At 37.2% G+C, this 17,991-nt stretch overlaps 1 protein-coding gene across 1 annotated transcript in view; it reads right to left on the bottom strand.

The window, feature by feature from the left end:
* PDHX (pyruvate dehydrogenase complex component X) overlaps positions 1-17,974 on the bottom strand; it is a 77,045-nt gene extending 59,071 nt beyond the window's left edge. The window contains exon 1 of the mRNA XM_003781229.3: positions 17,811-17,974. Within this exon, the coding sequence (XP_003781277.1) occupies positions 17,811-17,970 (160 nt within the window). The 5' untranslated portion in view covers positions 17,971-17,974. The remainder of the gene's footprint in view (positions 1-17,810) is intronic.
* Positions 17,975-17,991: the final 17 nt, after the last annotated feature.

The raw sequence follows: 17,991 nt of genomic DNA, 5'->3' as shown, positions 1-17,991 counted from the left end.
AAGTAGCTGGGACTACAGGCGCCCGCCACAGCACCTGGCCATTTTTTGGTTGCAGTCATCATTGTTGTTTGGCGGGCCGGGCTGGGGATTCGAACCCGCCACCTTAGGTGTATGTGGCTGGCACCTTAGCCGCTTGAGCCACAGGCGCCAAGCCAACCACTGAATTTTATAGTAGTTCCTCTCAGTGATTCTAGTACTTCTTTGAAACTGCCCTTACAATTTTTCTGCAGCAAATACTCTGACTTTGAATCCCAAATATGGAACACTAATCTAATTTTAATTTCTCGTTCCCTAAAGCATTTCTTTTATCCTAAGAACAAAATACTCACACTTCAGCAAACTCAATTATATCAAAGCTTTAAATTGATGATTTATACATGAACTTTAAAAGGTCTCCAGATGAAAAAAAAATTAATACAAGTAAACTCTTAAAATACAAATGCAGAACAAATTGCTTTATGGTTAATATAAAGTAGATCTAAGCTCCATTACTCTGACTAAAGTAATTAAGGAAATTCAGCAGTTTACATATGGCACAGCTTAAGTGTCATGCTCTAGTTCATTTATAGGACTATAATCCAAGTGCACAAAAATCATGAAATGAAGATACACCAAATGAAGAAGTAAATTGCTCAGTACTTTCTTACTGCGCCTCCCTGTTCCCAGCATTAGCTTGCTTCTCTAATAGGGAGAGCCAGCACATTTAATCACCTCTCATTTCAACACAGGAACTCGCCAAATAAAACTGAACCTTTAAAATTACTGTTCAAGTAAAACAATTCTGCCATCTACAGGCTGGATGAAATAAAGCCAAATGAAGTGCAGGTACTTTTAAAATTAGCACCAGAGCACAGAATTAATACTGCAGCTTTGAATAAAAGCAGCTGCAGCATTTTTTGTTGTTGTTGTTTAAAGAAGTGCTTATCGTGTAAGTCTCTTTGTTCAAATAGCTATTTTGGTGTGGTACTGATGTACAAAGAGATTGAAAATGTCAATGGACCACAAAACAAAATAATTACACAACAGTTTGTGTGAAAAATAGCATTTACAGGTCTTGGCTTACTAACAAGCAAAAAAATAACCCATAAACAGTAAACAAGTTGAGTATGTCTTATCTGAAATGGTTTTGACCAGAAGTGTTTGGGATTTCAGATTTCTTCAGATTTGTATTATTCTTACCAATTGAGCATCCCTAATTCAAAAATCTGAAAATCTGAAATCCAAAATGCTCCAAGGAGCACTTCCTTTGAGCCTCATGTCAATGCTCAAATAAAAGGTTCAGATTTCAGGTTTTCAGATTAGGGACACTCAACTTGTATATGGCATAATCCAATTTCTACCCGGCCAGCACATATTGACTGAAAGAATATACTTGGAAATGAAAAATCATAGTTATCTCTATCTATTTAGTAATATTACTGTAAGGGTTGTTTCTTTCTTTGTTTCTTATAATCTACATTTTAATACTTTTCTACAATACATTCATCCAACTTTTCTCCCCACCTCAAACTTACCTAACACTAAGTAAAAAACATATGTTTTGTTTTTGTTATTTTTAAACAGAAATCCACAAGGGGACAGAGATGAGAAGGACAATGGAACAAAATTTTGTAAGCAGAAAAGTAAATAAACGAGTAATAATCAACTTCAGCAACCCTAAGAAGCCTAAAATCCCTACAGTGGGAATAATCTGGGTGTGCTGTCTGAGAAGCAGCTAGATACCTGGATCCCCTTTCTCAAGCCAATGCTAGGTTACAACCCACCCTCATTCAACTGAAAACTGGCATGGAAGTTCAACCTGCATAGCTGGGGATACATAAAGTAAATCACCTGAGAAATTATCTGATGTGACTGACATTACAGAAAATTGTGTGGAGAAGCTATTAAATGGTACGGGATCAAGTAACGATAGTTACAGAAAAAACTAAACAAAAATTTTAAAAGGCAGCAATAACTGCAGGAAAAACAAAAATGTAGCAATCAAAATATGGGGCAATATATGGCAATCCTCAGTTGTATAAAATATTCTCTTAGTGTAAATATGTAATATGGATTTGACCAAGAATTACAAAGTAACTTCAATGAAAGGGAAGACATAGAGACCAGAAGTCATCCACAGATAATGGCTAAAATAGAAACAGAGAGATTGGCAAATGCTAAAATGAAGTTAAGAGACAAAACCAGTTGCTTCTAAGACAGAAAATTGGAAGAGACAAGGCAGAGACTCACTGTATTGCTACAAACCTTTTAGTACCATAAACCCTTTAACTATTTAAACTATATGCATGTATTACTGTGATAAAGGAAATATATTTTCTTTCTTGATATTTAATTTCTTTTTTAAGGAGAATCAGGATACCATTGTAGAACAAGCACTGAAGCCAATCTGCCTATGCTCAAATTACGTATCTGTGGTCTGTTATTTAACCATTCTGTGCCTCAGTATCCTATTCTGTAAAATGATGATATAGATTTTTGTTTTTGTTTTTAATTTCAGGTTAACCCGAGGGTACAAATAACCAGGTAAAAATATTTGAGTTTGTTAGAGTCCATCTTGCAGTTGTGTCCTGTACCCAAAAGGTATGGCATATACACTCCTACATTGTGCCCATTAAGGGGAGCACCCCAAACTCCCTTCACCTATCCCCAACTTGAATTCAAATGTATTTTTCTCCTCTGTGGGTGTGAATTAAATCATCTACTGGCTTCATATTAGTATTGAGCACATTGGATATTTGCTTTTCCGTTCTTGTGATACTTTCAACTCCATCTTTGTAAAGTCACCATCTTTTTAATGGCAGAATAGTATTCCGTGGAAAACATATACCATAGTTTATTAATCCATTCCTGAGTTGGTGGAGATTTATATTGTATCCACATCTTAATCATTGTAAATTGAGCTGTGATAAACAATTTACTGCAAATGTCTTTATGATACAATAATTTTTTTACCTTCTAGGTAGATGCCTATTAGGGGGATTGTGGGATCAAATGGGAGGTCCGATATGAGTTCTTTGAGGATTCTCAATACTTCTTTTGAAAGAGGTGATATTAGTTTGCAGTCCAACAACGTAAAAGTAGTCCCCTCTCTCCATACCCATGCCCGCATCTGCAACTTTGCGAGGTAGGCTAATCTTACTGGGGATAAGGTGGTTTTGATTTGCACTTCTCTGATAATTATGAGCATTTTTCAAGTTTGTTAAACATTTGTCTGTCATGCTCAGAGAAGGTTCTGTCCATGTCTCTCCCCCAGTGATAAATGGGATTGTTTGCTCTTTTTTTTTTAAATTTCAGTGCTCAATAGATCTTACTTATCAAACTTTTGTCAGATTTGTAGCATGCAAATATATTTTCCCATTCTGAAGACTATTTGCTTTGATTTTTGTAACTTTAGTTGTGCAGAAGCTTTTCAGTTTAATTAGTCCCATTTGGGTTTTTGTTGATGTTATTGTTGGAATTGCCACGGAAATCTTCATAAAATATTTCCCCAGGCTGACATCTTGAAGACTTTTTCCCACACTCTTTCCTACGATGTTTATCATTTCATGCCTTAGATTTAAATCTTTTATCCATATTGAATCGATTTTTGTGGGTGGCGAAAGGTGTGGGTCCAGTTCCAGTCTTTTACATGTGGTTACCCAGTTGTCCCAGCACCATTTATTGAATAGGGATTCTTTTCCCTGCTGTATGCTTTTGTTGGGTTTAGCAAAGAACAGATGTCTTTAAGAGATTGGTTTCATCTCTTGGTTTTCTATTCAATTTCAAATGTCTAGTCTCTATTTTTGTGCCAAAACCATGCTGTTTTGATCACTGTGGACTTGTAATACAGTCTGAAGTCTTGTAGAGTGATGCCTCCAGCTTTTTTTTTTTTTTTTACTAAAAATTGCCTTGGCTAGATAAGATTTTTTCCAGTTTCCCACAACAAGAACTATTTTTTCCAGTTCTTCAAAGTATGATATTGGTATGTTCATGGGGATTGCACTGAATCTGTAGATTGCTTTGGGAAGTACGGACAGACATTTTAACAATTTTGATTTTTCCCAGCCAGAAGCATGATATGCTCTTCCATTTGTTAATGTCTTCTGCTGTTTCTTTTCTTAGGATTTTATAATTCTCTTTCTAGGGGTCCTTCACCTCTTTTGTTAGATATATTTCTAGGTATTTCATTTTCATTGAAGCCACTGTGAAGAGAATTGTGTCTGATTTGCTTCTCAAGTTGGCTGTTGTTGGCATGTACAAAAGCTACTAGTTTGTGGACATTGATTTTATACTCTGAGATGTTACTGTTTTCTGATCACTTCCAGTTTTCTGATTGAGTCTCTGGAGTTTTCTAAGTATAAGACCATATCATCAGTAAAGAGCGAGAGTTTGACCTCCTCTGCCCCCATTTGGTTGACCTTTATATACTTCTTTTGCCTGACTGCATTGGCTACAATTTCCAGCACTATTGTTGAATAGTAGTGGCAACAGAGGATACCTTGTCTGGTTCCAGTTCTAAGTGGAAAAGCTTTCAGTTTTACTCCATTCAGTATATTAGCTGTGGGTTTGTTGTAGACAGCTTTAATCAGTTTAAGAAATATGACACCTATGCTTATACTCTTAAGTGTTCTTGTTAGAAAACAATGAATTTTATCAAATGCTTTTTCTGCATCTATTGTGAGAATCATATAGTCTTTGTTTTTGCTTCTATTGATGTGCAGAATTACATTTATGGATTTGCATATGTTAAACCAGCCTTGCATCCTACTTGATTGTGAGGTACAATTTTTTTAATGTGTAGGTATAATCTATCGACTAAGATTTTATTATTTTTATATCCATATTCATTAGTGAAATTGGTCTCCTTTTTAGTTGGGTCATTTCCTCATTTTGCTATCAGGATGATGTTTGTAGAACATGTTGAGGAGGCTTCCTTCCTCCTCAATGTTTTGGAATAGTTTCTGCAGTATATGGACAAGATCTTCTTTGAAAGTTTGACAGAATTCTGATGTGAAGCCATCTGGTCCAGGGCTTTTTTTGTTGGAAGAATTTTTTTTTTTAATTGTTTCTTCAATCTCCGTGCTTGATATTGGTCTGTTAAACAGATCTAATTCTTCTTGGGCAAGTCTAGAGAGAGGGCATGATTCCAGATATTGGTCCATTTCCTCCATATTGTCAAACTTCTGAGCATAGAGTTTCTCCTAGTAGTTGGAGATAATCTCTTATATCACTGCGATATGTTATTTCCCCTTTTCTACATTGTCAATTGAGGAAATCTTATTAAAGATTTTATTTTTCTATTGCTAATCAGGCCAAAGGTTTGTCAATTTTATTTACTGTTTTCAATTTTATTTATTTCTGACTTAATAGTGATTATTTCATTTCTTCTGCTAGGTTTGGGATTGGGTTGTTTTTCCTTTTCCATTTTCTTAACATGATTCATTGCATTGTTGATGTGCTCTCTTTCTGTTTTTCAGATGTAGGCATCTAATGCAATAAATTTCCCTCTTAAGACTATTTTTTCAGTATCCCACAGGTTTTAGTAACTTGTATCTTCATTGTTGTTATGTTTGAAGAATTTAACAATTTCTTCCTTTATCTCTTCCTTGACCCAACTGTCATTCAGCATAAGGTTATTTAATTTCCATGCCTTTGTGTGGGGATAACAATTTTTACTGGGAGTTAAATTCCATATTTATTGCCTTGTGGTCTGAGAATACACAAGGTATAATTTCAATTCTTTTAATATTTCTGAGTTTTGATTGGTATCCTACTATATAATCTATTTGGTGTATGTTACATGAACTGATGAAAAGAATGTATATTCCTTAGCTTTGAGATGGTGTGTTCTGTATATGTCCATGAAGTCCATTTGTTCTAGAATCACATAGTTCAGTTTCTGCCATTTGTTCTAGAATCACATTTACATCCCTTGTATCTTTGTTCAGTTTCTGTTTAGATAATCTGTCCAGTTCTGCCAGAGGGGTATTAAAGTCTCCAGCTATCATGGTGTTATAGGATATTGTATCACTCAAAACAATCAAGGTCTGTTTCATAAACCTAGGAGCATTTAAATTGGGTGCATAAATATTTAAAATTAAAATGCTCTCTTGTTATGTTGTTTCCTCAACCAGAATGAAATGACCGTTTTTGTCTTTCTTAACTTTAGTTGCTTTAAATCCACTTGTATCTGAAAGTAAGATTGCAATCCCTCTTTTCTTCTGAGTTCCATTTGCCTAAAATACTGTTTTCTATCCCTTTACCCTGGGTCCAAATTTGTCCTTCAAGATTAGGTGTGTTTTCTGGAGACAGCATATGGATGACTTGTGCTTTTTTAACCAATCAGCCACCCTGTGCCTCTTCAGTGGGAATTCAAGGCATTAACATTTCTTGAGAGAATTGATAAGTATGGTGGAGTTGTTTTTATCTTATTTTGTGAACATCTATTGCTTAGTTTTATCCTTTGCACCATTGTGGAAGCTAAGTTTTGTTCTTTAGCTCCTAGGTGTTAACTTTGTTGGTGATTTCCATTGTGATGGTCAGTATGGAGAATAGGTCTAAGTATTTCCTGTACAGCTGATCTTGTTATGGCTTATTTTCTCAATGCTTGCATGTCAGTAAAAGTTTTGATTTCTCCATCAATTCTGAACCTTAGTTTAGCTGAATACAGAATTCTGGGCTGAAAATTGTTTTGTTTAAGAAGGTTAAAGGTAGATGACTATTCTCTTCTGGCTTGTAAAGTTCCAGCTGAAAATTCTACTGTCACCCTCAACTATCTGCTCCTGTATGTCAGTTGGTGCTTACTCCTGGCTGCTTGCAGAATTTTCTCTTTTGTCTTGACTTTGGACAGGTTATGACAAAGTATCTTGGAGATACTGTGTTGAGATGACCCAGGGTTCGATATCCCTCTAAATGAGAGTATTGTGGAATCTTTAATGAAACTTAGGAAATTTTCGTTTATAATATCCTCTAGTAGGGCTTCCATTTCTTTGGAATATTATTCTTCCCCTTCAGGGATACCAATAATTAGTATGTGTGAATACTTCATGAAGTCCCATAATTCTTTGAGTGAATGTTCTGCTTTCTCACTCTTCTTTTCTGCCTCTTTAACTACCTGGGTTAGCTCAAGAACTTTGTCCTCTAGCTTTGAGATTCTTTCTTCTCTATAATCTAATCTGTTATTGATACTTTCTACTGCATTTTTAAGTTCACCGATCGACTCCTTCAATTCCTTAAGCTCTACCATATTCTTTCTATATTCTTCATATCTTTCATCTAGTTTTCAGTTGTTTTTCTACTTTTTCATTAATTCCCTTTAATGCCTTTGCTAACTATACTTTCAATTCCTTTTCTGACATTTCCATTAATTCTTTATAGGTGGAATCCTCTGCAGTATCTGCTTCATGGTCCCTTGGATAGGTTACCTTGTTTTGGTTTTTCATGTTGCCGATAATTTGCTGTTGGTTCCTCCTTATGTTTTTTCTTGTTCACTTCCCTCCCCTACTTCTTGTTTCTCACTACCTCTTCACTTTAAATCACCTGTCTCAGGGCTTAGGTCTTGAAGTGTCCTTTTGGTATAAAGCCAAAGGAAGAAAACAGTAAAGAGTTAGAAAAGAGAAAGAAAAGGAAAAGAAAAAAAGAAAGAAAGAAAGAAAAGATGGGAGGTGAAAGAAGAAAAATAGACCATTTATTAGTGAAATATGTTTGTAATTTCACCTTTATAATAACATATATTTTCCAATTTTAATATCAGGTGTATCCAGATGAAATATAATGATTTTAAAGTATTTCTTCTTTTTCTATTGTCTATAAGATTTAGCATGATCTGTTTTTTTGAAATCTTTTATTTTTATTTATAAATATTAGTTGTCTATTTTTTGAGACTTTGGAAAATAATAAGAAGTTAACTGATGACTCCATACTGAACCTCAGAGTCAAAGCATCCTATAACAGAAATACTCTTATTTGACAATGTGAATGTTACTTTTTTTTTTGCATTATTATTATTGCTCAATAAAAAAAAAAGAAGAAGAAAAATAGATAAGAAAAACTGTGTTGGCTCGGCGCCTGTGGCTCAAGTGGCTAAGACGCCAGCCACATACACCTAAGGTGGCGGGTTCGAATCCCCAGCCCGGGCCTGCCAGGCAACAATGATGGCTGCAACCAAAAAATGGCCAGGCGTTGTGGCGGGCGCATGTGGTCCCAGCTACTTGGGAGGCTGAGGCAGGAGACTCGCTTGAGCCCAGGAGTTGGAGGTCGCTGTGAGCGTGATGCCATGGCACTCTACCCAGGGGGATAGCTTGAGTCTCCGTCTCAAAAAAAAAAGAAAAAAAAGAAAAACTGTGTTGTTTGGCAGGGTACTATGGATACACCAGCAACTAACTCTAGGGCTACGGGGGGTCAGGTTGGGCCAGTCCCTCGAAGTCATAAGCTCCTTGTCTGCTTGTTCAAAGCAATACCTGACCTCTGCCAAATATGGAAAGAGAATAAAAATTAATAATTCCACAATATGTTGCAGTGGGGACCTGCCAATATTGTTCTTGCAAAGGCCAAAGCTAGAAGGATACCCTAGATTGTAAGCTCTGATCTCCTTGAGCCATGACTCCTACCTCTACAGCACTCACAGAAAAAAAAAATAAATATTAAATGACAATTTTCACAATATGTTGCAGTGGGGACCTGCCAATATTGTTCTTGCAAAGGCCAAAGCTAGGATACCCTAGATTGTAAGCTCTGATCTCCTTGAGCCATGACTCCTACCTCCACAGCACTCACAGAAAAAAAAATAAATATTAAACGACAATTTTATAAAAGAAAAAAGGGGGCTACCTTAGCTTTTCTATGAGAAATTTATGTGGGAAAGATGAGCAACGCAGAAAAATCTCTACCAAAAAAGAGAAAAATGAAGAGAAATTTTAAAAAAGAGAATAAAAGGGGCTGAAAACCCATAAGAAAATGAAAGAGACTTTGCCACTAAAAAAGTAAAAATGAAAAAAAAATACAATCAAACAAAAACCAAAGAAATGTGTGTGTGTGTGTGTGTGTGTGTAACTATGTATGTATTTGTATATATATATTGCAATATATTGCCTGGACACCTGGTGACACTGTGGTTTTAAGAGATGGAAAACATAAGCTGTAGTTGTGAAAAATTAGAGCTGGAAACCACTCTCTTAGTTGCAGAGGAGTTCAAGTCTTGTCTTCCTTAGTTAGCTTCCCTCTACCAGGACCTGGTTGCTTCATTGGCATTGAGTCCCCATGGGACTGGGGGCCTAGAGTTCTTAACAGATTCCTTAGGAGGCATGTAAAACAGTGCCCCCTGACAATTCCCAGGTCACTCAGATCACCCCAAAGGTAGATGCCCAACCTCAACAAGTGCACCAGAACCAGCCCTGCACTACGACCCTGAGGACTGTTTCTCCCACCTAGTCTTCCCACAATGGCAGCACCCAGATAGCAGTCAAGATGATGGGAGATCCACCCCACCGGGTATTTAATCTTGGCAGCGAGACACTGTTGTAGTCCACCTACTCATTTAAGCCTTCCAAGGCCACTCAGAGGAGCAACTTTAACCCCAAATCAAAAAACTGCAGGACAGGCTCGGTGCCCGTAGCACAGTGGTTGCAGTGCCAGCCACATACACCGAGGCTGATAGATTTGAACCGAGCCTGGGCCAGCTAAAGCAACAATAACAACTGCAATAAAAAACAGCCAGGCATTGTGGCAGGCACCTGTAGTCCCAGCTACTTGGGAGGCTGAAGCAAGAGAATCGCTTAAGCCCGAGAGTTTGAGGTTGCTGTGAGCTGTGATAACTTTGCACTCAACAGAGGGCAACATAGTGAACTCTATCTCAAAAAAAACCAAAACCACATAGTTACCATTCAATAAAAAAAAAACAAAAAACAAAAAACAAAAACCAACAAACAAAACCTGCAGGACTATACCCAGTCCTCCTGGCAGGCCGGCCAGCCAATCCCTGCCCATTCCCAAGCACTCATGTTCTATGCTAATTTTCCTCAGCTCCAGACTTCCTCTCTGGCTTCTGTAGTCCACCACTTCTTCACTGTGCCCCCAGTGTTATGCCCTGGGTTGGTTCCCCCAGCCAGAGGTGGCTGGAGCTTTCATTCTCCTGCTTCACACAAGTGGCTAGTAAGATGTTTCTAATCTGCCATCTTACTCTGCCTCAGTGATACAGATTTTTGTAAATAAATAAAGTAATACATGCCAAGTTTTTACAATGTTAGATGTTTATTATTGAAGAGGGTAGAGAAATGGTTAAGGGGGTAGATACTGGGGGTATCCAGCAAGCTGGGTGGATGTATCACAATGTCCTATAACACAGGAAGTCACAATTCTTTTCTGGGATAATAAGAGATGTATACACAGGTTCCTTTCACTTTTCCAGCCTAAATGTGAAGATTTCCTTTTCATTCTCCCCTTTAACTAATCCAGCCTTGTTCTCATATATATACATGATATAGTGCTCAACAATTTTAAGAGTTAAAACTGAGGTATAAACACAGTGTTATGGCTGATAGGCAGGAGTCAAGCAGAGTAAAGTGATCTCTTTCCTTTGCCCTTCCTCACAATGTATGGGCTGTATCAATTGCCTCCTCTGCATTTTTGACTCTTGTGTGGGTTCAGCCAAGGGCTGAAGAGGGTAGAGACTGAGGGGAGATTATAAGGCAAGTGTATTTACTTCCTCTGCTCCCTCTTCATGGGATCACCTGGGGCTGTCTGCATCCTTTACTGAAGAGGTCCTTTCCTTAGAGGTCTTCTCCACAGCCTCTCCCTTCCAATTCTGGTAACTGCTCCCTTCCCATGCCTCTTCAAGTCTCTGGGTCATACTCAGAGTACCTTATTCTAAACAGCTCCTTAGTATAGCAAAATCTCTACATCCCAAATTCATAAAAATGGTCACTTATTAAGCTATTCTCAACTCACTCTTTTGGGAGTACCTGGCTGGACCCTCTCAAATATGTAGTAAGGTCTGAGAGGGTGGCACCTAATAAGAAATATATCAAATCATAAGGAAGTCACTCTGTTTGAAGGAACAGTATGAATGAAAGAAAGGAAAGAGGTGTTTAGGGAAAGGTGAATTATCTGATGAGCCTAAATGTACAAGTATACTGACCCATATCTAGATATAAACAGGATTTCCAAAGTATGGGCTTTGTTGTGGCTACCCATACAAATGTATCTACTAGTCATTTATTTATAATTGGAACCCCTATATTGAAACCTTTCTTGCTATTTTCAGATATATTAAAACTTTTCTTTCTTGTTCTCAGATATATTAAATATCCTTTCAAAGTAGCAAAACTATTTTCTGTAAGCAGTGACCAAAATGTTTATGGAAGTAGGATAGAGATTAGGCAGTATTTATGGATAATAGTTTGGGGATAAAGGAATACATCTAGCCTGGATTCAAAATTATATATAAAATTTTTCATATATGCATTTTCTTTAAGTAGTAATACATGTTCCTAATAGATGTATGCCCCTCTGAAACCCAGGGCTAATAGATTCCCAAGCAAACTATCTTGAATTATACATTTGCCAATTATAATTCTTCCCAGATAGTTTCATGCAACAGAAGAAAGTCTTTGATTTATACAGTATCAAGTAGATCACTAGACATAGTACATAAATGTTCTACCTACCAAAAAAAAAATCACCATATGCCCCATTTTGTTTATGGAATCTGCTGATTCTTTCTTAATCCTTCACATTAGAAACACACCTGGCTGGAATTTTTAGGTAGCATATGGCTATAGAATATATCTCCACTGAATAAAATAAACCAAATATTTCAGAAGTTTCAGTTTGCAATAGTGTTCTTCTTGGTATTAAACTATAAAACTAAAATTTAACATGAATCGCATTTTATTTTGCCATCTTGGAGAAAGGGCATAAAGAAATCATCATCCCACAGTTCAGGAAAAAAATGAACACAGACGACAGTCTGGGGATTTACATATTTTGTTGTAAAAGGAAAATTATATTCAAGATAAAAATAAGAAGGTATACACATATTTAAGAGTGTATCATCTCTGGAATTTACATATAGTAGGAAGTTAAAATATACTCTTAGTTCTGCCACCCTTATACACAGTCTAGAATTTTTATATTTTAAATTTTTCTAAAATGATAAGTGATATCACAGCTGTCACCGAAATGGTAGTCCATCATGTATTTATTACTAAAATGTCTGATTTTTTAATTTAAAAAAAAAAGGAAAAAGTGTTCACTTCTATGTTGACACTGTTCTGCCGCTGTCTATAATCAAGCTATCTTTAGATACTAGGGTAGCCTGTGGTTAAAGAAACAAGCATTGGTCTCAGACCTAGGTTGAACTGGAACTCTATCCCCAGAGTATAGCAATAATAAGAGTGCATGGTATATAACAAGCTCTCAATAAATGCTACTTATTATTCCCAAACATACTACTCCCTGAACTTTTTTCTTGATGGCAGAGGCTCAATTTTACGGAACTATATGTTTTTCTCATGCACATGCTCTCTAGGTTAATGACTATATCACTTAGCTCCTAATTAGTCAAAGTCAACCTATTCTTTATACCAGTGAGGTCAAGCCAATGACTATCTTAAGGGCACATGACTCAGTTCTGGTCAATACAATATAAGGGAATTCTGCTATGGTAACATGTGTCTTTGTTTTGTGAAAGGACATCCAAGAAAAAAAAAATCCCCTTTTTTCCCTCTGGATATTATTCCATGCATAATTCCAGAAGAGTCATCCACTTACTCACAAACTTTGGACACAATGCTAAACATCTCTGAGTCTCTATTTCTTCTCTTAATGAACCCTGACAGACTTCTTAGAAGAAGATCATCTTCTTAGATGATTAGAAGTAATTTAAATGCAGTGAGTGCTTGGAATGTGATGGTTACTTCTAATATTCCCCTTTTGATACAAAATGAAATGTCTTAAAGCAAAGCAAATATATACAAAGTATTCCCTGATAATCCAAATGTTCTTAGTCCCTCATGTTGCTGCTTTTATGTAGATCTCATTTACCCCTTTATCCTATTTTCCTTGGATGGCCATACATCTCAACTGAGTAGCCTAGATTTCTTTGCTTTGATAATACATTTTCCTTAGTCATTACTTAGCCTAGAAATAATTAAAATAAGGGAGTACTACACCACAGGCATATTTTAATCAGAGTGTAATAGTAACACATAAGGCAATCATTGATTCCCAACTCATAACTACCATGTTAAAGAAAATGTCCAAACCATAGTCTTTGAAGTATCAGTCCTGTGTACCCAATACCACAACTGACCTACAATCGATCAATCAGCTTCTCTATTCAGGGAATCTGAAAGAAGATTATAGAAGTGACGCTGAGTGCTTGAACTAAACTGATGAAACATGGCGCATAAAGACCTGAATCACCATGAAGGCAAGGCAGGCTGGGATTATGGAGAAAGAAAAGCAATGAGTAAGAAGGCTGTCTCCACAGAAAAAAAGTAAACCAGAGAAAAAGAAAAGACAAAGAAGCCTTAGAAGAAATAGATGTAACCATTATGGTCCCTCTGTGGCCCAGCAGCACTCTACATTCTAAATCCTATCTTTACTTCCACTATTCCATGTGTTTCTGTTTTCACGGTTAAATGAGAGTTTGAAGAATATCAACCTTATCAGAATCATTGTAGAAGTACTTAATGAGAACCTGACCTAAAAGAATGTGTTTTGGCCGAAATACTATACCATGAACTATTATCAAAGTTGCTTCCTCCTTGTCAAAAACTTGAATGCCTACAGAAAACAGGCAGATGAGAGAAGAGGGCTAGTATCTTAAAAGTTTTTCTTTAGATACATCCTTTATTGTCATATTAAGAATTTCCTCCTTTCTAAAAATACACAATCCCTGCTCTCTCATTGTTCTTGGTCTTGTATCTTCTACTTTCCATAGAGATAAGGGTATAAGAGAAGAATGCCAACTAGGTGTGATGGCTAATACCAAGAGACATTCAGCCTTGTTGACTGAGAAGTAATGAAGAGTAGGAAGGATAGTGATAAACTAGGAAATAATTTCCACCTACAAAGAACAATCATTACTCAGTCTTAGGCAATGGCCACCAGACAGGGTCTTAAATTTTCAAAAAAAGACAAAAATCTGGGGTTTTATGTTAAGTCTTTCAGTTTTTAAGTGTTGTCAATAGACTTTTCTTCTAAAATGATGTGGGTCAGTTCACTGGCTGCCAACTTGGACTCCTACTGTAGACATTAGTGTCCTTTTATAACTCCCTAGATTTCTAGCTTCCTCAGGCATATTTGTTTAACATCATAACATGCTAGGCCTATAATTACATATTAGGCAAATCACTACCAAAGTTGTACCTCATTTATTTTTTACCTATATGTTATTTTAAATTCAACATGTTACTCTTCAAAAACAACTTAAAGCCAATATTAGTAAGTAACATCTTATTAATTATTAGTTTCCAAATCATGGGCCACCTACTCTGAAAGAACAATATTCATATTTAAAAGTTCATTGCCTAAGTTGTAAAACTTTACAAATGCTATCTCAGTCACACTTGACTTCCAACCATTTGTTTCTACTGTTCCTTTAGCCTGGAAGGGCTGCAACGTCTTCCTCTAAGAAGCCTCATATACTAATTTCTTGTCAGCTTGAACTTACGCTCCAGAGCTCACTGTACTCACTACTGAAATCAAGCTTTTACTGTTTATCCCTCCAAGCAGCATATAAATACCTTAAGGATAAAGCCTATATAGAATTTAGGATTGCAGGCCCAGAAGCTAAATATGACTAAATGAGCCATGTGGCAGAATACTGAGAATCTGTTTTGTTCAGCTGGCCAAGTACTTTCCAAGTATGCTACCAAGTGCCTGGCACCTAATAGATGTGCATTTCTTCACTTATTCAGCAATATCTGTCTCTGCTTTCTCAATAAATGTCTTAGTTGGGGGAATGAAGCAAATTAGGGATGTGTTAAACACAAATGAATATATGTATATAAATACATACACACTCTTCAGTTCATTACCATTATAGCTGTCTTGAAGAGATTCACAATTTTACTGAGCCTTGGAATTTTTGTCCAACTAAATGCAGATGATGCCAACTTTACTAAGTTGTGAGAAGTAAATAAGAAATTCTAGAAGTGTTAAGAAAATGGCATATGTCATAGCTCATACAAATGGTGTCAATACTTCTTAAGAAAACCAAAACTTCAAAGGTACTTCCAAATAACAGATTTTTAAGTCCTGGATAGATGTGTGAAAGGGGAAATGGTTCAATAACTATACCTAATCTACATACTTAACAGTAATCCAAACAGTTGCTTAGTTTTTATGAAATGACAGTTGCTTATAGCACAGAGAAATAACACCAGTGTACTTCAAGCTTTATGAAAGAAATAGTTCAAAGATTACCACCTGTATTCAGCATGGCAAAAATCTGTAGGTTTGAGTCAAAAGGAGATAAATTTTTGGCTCAGTAGCAGGAAAAAATTCAAAAATTTCCAAACAAGTTACTCAACACAGCTTCACGTGGAGAATGCACCTACCCTACCCCTCAACAAAGGTTCATGTCCTAATACCCAGAACCCATGAATATGTTGTTATATGGCAAGAGGAAATTTCTGTTGAAAATGGAATTAAGTTTGCTAACCAACGAACCTTGCGATGAGGAGAATAGCCCAGATTATCCAGGTAGACCCAATGTAATCACAAGGGTTCTTATCAGTGGAAGGAGGAAGGCAAGAGTGAGTGTCAATCGTGGTATAACATACTAAAGACCCAACCAGTCACTGCTGACTTTGAAGATGAAGGCAAACTATGAGCCAGGGAATCTGAGAAGGCTTTAAAAGTTGGAAAACACAAGGAAACAGGGTCTAGAGCAGTGGTTCTCAACCTTCCTAATACCGCAACCCTTTAACACAGTTCCTCATGTTGTGGTGACCCCCAATCATAAAATTATTTTCGTTGCTACTTCATAACTGTAATGTTGCTACTGTTATGAATCGTAACGTAAATATCTGATATGCAAGATGTATTTAAGTGACCACTGTAAAAGGGTTGTTTGACCCCCAAAGGGATCGTGACCCACAGATTAAGAACCACTGATCTAGAGCCTTTTACCAAGGCTTTCCAAGAAAGAAAAACAGCCCCTGCCAACATCTCAATTTTAGCCCAGTGAGATCTACTTTGGACTTGTATTAGTAATAATTGCAACTCAGAGAAACCTTATTGGCTACAATACTGCCAGTGCACACAGCTCTATTTTGGACTTCTGATCCTCCCCTAGAACCACAAGATAATAAATTTGTGTTGTTCTAAGCCACTAATTTGTGGTAATTTGTTGCAGCAGCACTAGGAAACTAATTCAGTTTGCCTTGGCATGTGGCCTTTCTCCCTTACAGATGGTATTTATACTGAAGTTAGAAAAGCTGTTCATGGTTTGTGTCTAGGGGATGGAGTAGTAGGTAAAATGTCATAATGATTCAGATAAGGACAGACTGAGTTCTAAAGGCAAGAGTCTTTAAACTGGCTCTATGCATGAACATTTTGGTATATAATCACTTATGTCCTTTTCTCTGTATAAAGAGTCTAGAGCATTTTCAAAGATTTGCAAAAGGATCTATTTCACAATGTTAAGAACGCTCTTCCTGGATTATGACCAGTACTAAGCTTTTCACATTCCATGATTTTCTCTATCAGTGAGTTTCAAAGAGTAGTCCAAGAAACATCAAACTTATCTGTCATTTTGTAAAATGTTTCCTGGAGAAACAGAATCTCTATAAACTGCAAAAAGTCTAATTTTAGCAAACCAGTGAGAGGGAAGAGAGGGAATTCTATACACAGTGTTAAAGAATCACTGCTCCAAGGAGTGTTTTATGAAACATTAGGCCAAAGAAATTGAAATGAATTGTTCCCATTACTAAATCTTTAGAAATGTCAATGCACTCGTGACTGCGGATTACTTCTGAGCTTTGATAGCTCAGAGTATGAAGGCAGTGTCTATTACACCAAATTACAATATTTATATAAATATTCATTTTGTGGTGTGCAAGGAATAATTGGCAACTAATAAACATCACACTAAAAAAAAAAGTTAGTCTTATCTTCCACCTCCTCTTATCCATGTAAGGAAAAATAATACCGGACATGTCATTTTACATACTGTTGAATACACACTTCTGCTAATCGTGTCAATATTATGACTAAATGACACATTTCTATAATAAAGTTCTTGGTATGATTCCCCTCCAACATTTTACTCTTACAAGCTAATAAAATACTCTGCTGGACTTATGTCTAAGACACCGTAGGTATTTACAAGTTAAATCTTTTACGAGTCACTAAATGGGGTAACCCTACTAGCCTCCATGAAAAGATCTCCCAACAGAGACAGGCCTAGAGGACGAATAAGAAAGACCAGCAGTAACTTCTGAATCTCGGCAACCTTGGGCAGCTTTTCTGTGTCGGAGCTGTTTTGACAACTCTAAAAAATATATGAGACATGAAAGGGAAGGGGCTTGAGAAAAGAGCCTTTAGGAACTCTTTGCACCTCAGAAATAACCCAAATTCCAAGGCAAGGTCATAAAGAAACCATACATACCAGGGGACCAGGAGCAGAGGTGAATTCTCCCAACTCCCAAGAAAGCCCTTTGCGGCATGCATTAGGCCAAGTCAGCAGACTCCACCCAAAAGCAGGCCGAAGGGAACAGGAGCTTGGGAACCCCCACACCCAACCGCTGGCCCTCAACTAGATTGCTTCTGACCTGGGCCCATAGCTCAACTACACAGAGAAGCGTAGAGTTCCGGACACTCACCCCGAAGCCACCGCGTGCTGTGAAGCCATCTCCAACTAACTGCGCGGCCGACAGACCATTCAGCAGTCCCCTTAACCAGCCCTACGCTTCGGCGGCCCGCGAAGCCGAGGAGGCAGCGTAACAGCCGCGGGTCACAGCCTAGCCTCCAGGAGGCCGCCATCTTCCCGGCCTTCTCACGGGC

The sequence above is a fragment of the Otolemur garnettii genome, unplaced genomic scaffold (genome assembly GCF_000181295.1).
Source record: "Otolemur garnettii isolate 467f Iridium unplaced genomic scaffold, OtoGar3 scaffold00001, whole genome shotgun sequence".
NCBI classification, from domain to species: domain Eukaryota; kingdom Metazoa; phylum Chordata; class Mammalia; order Primates; family Galagidae; genus Otolemur; species Otolemur garnettii.
Note: the sequence above shows the minus strand (reverse complement) of the source record. Positions and strands in the feature narration are given on the sequence as shown.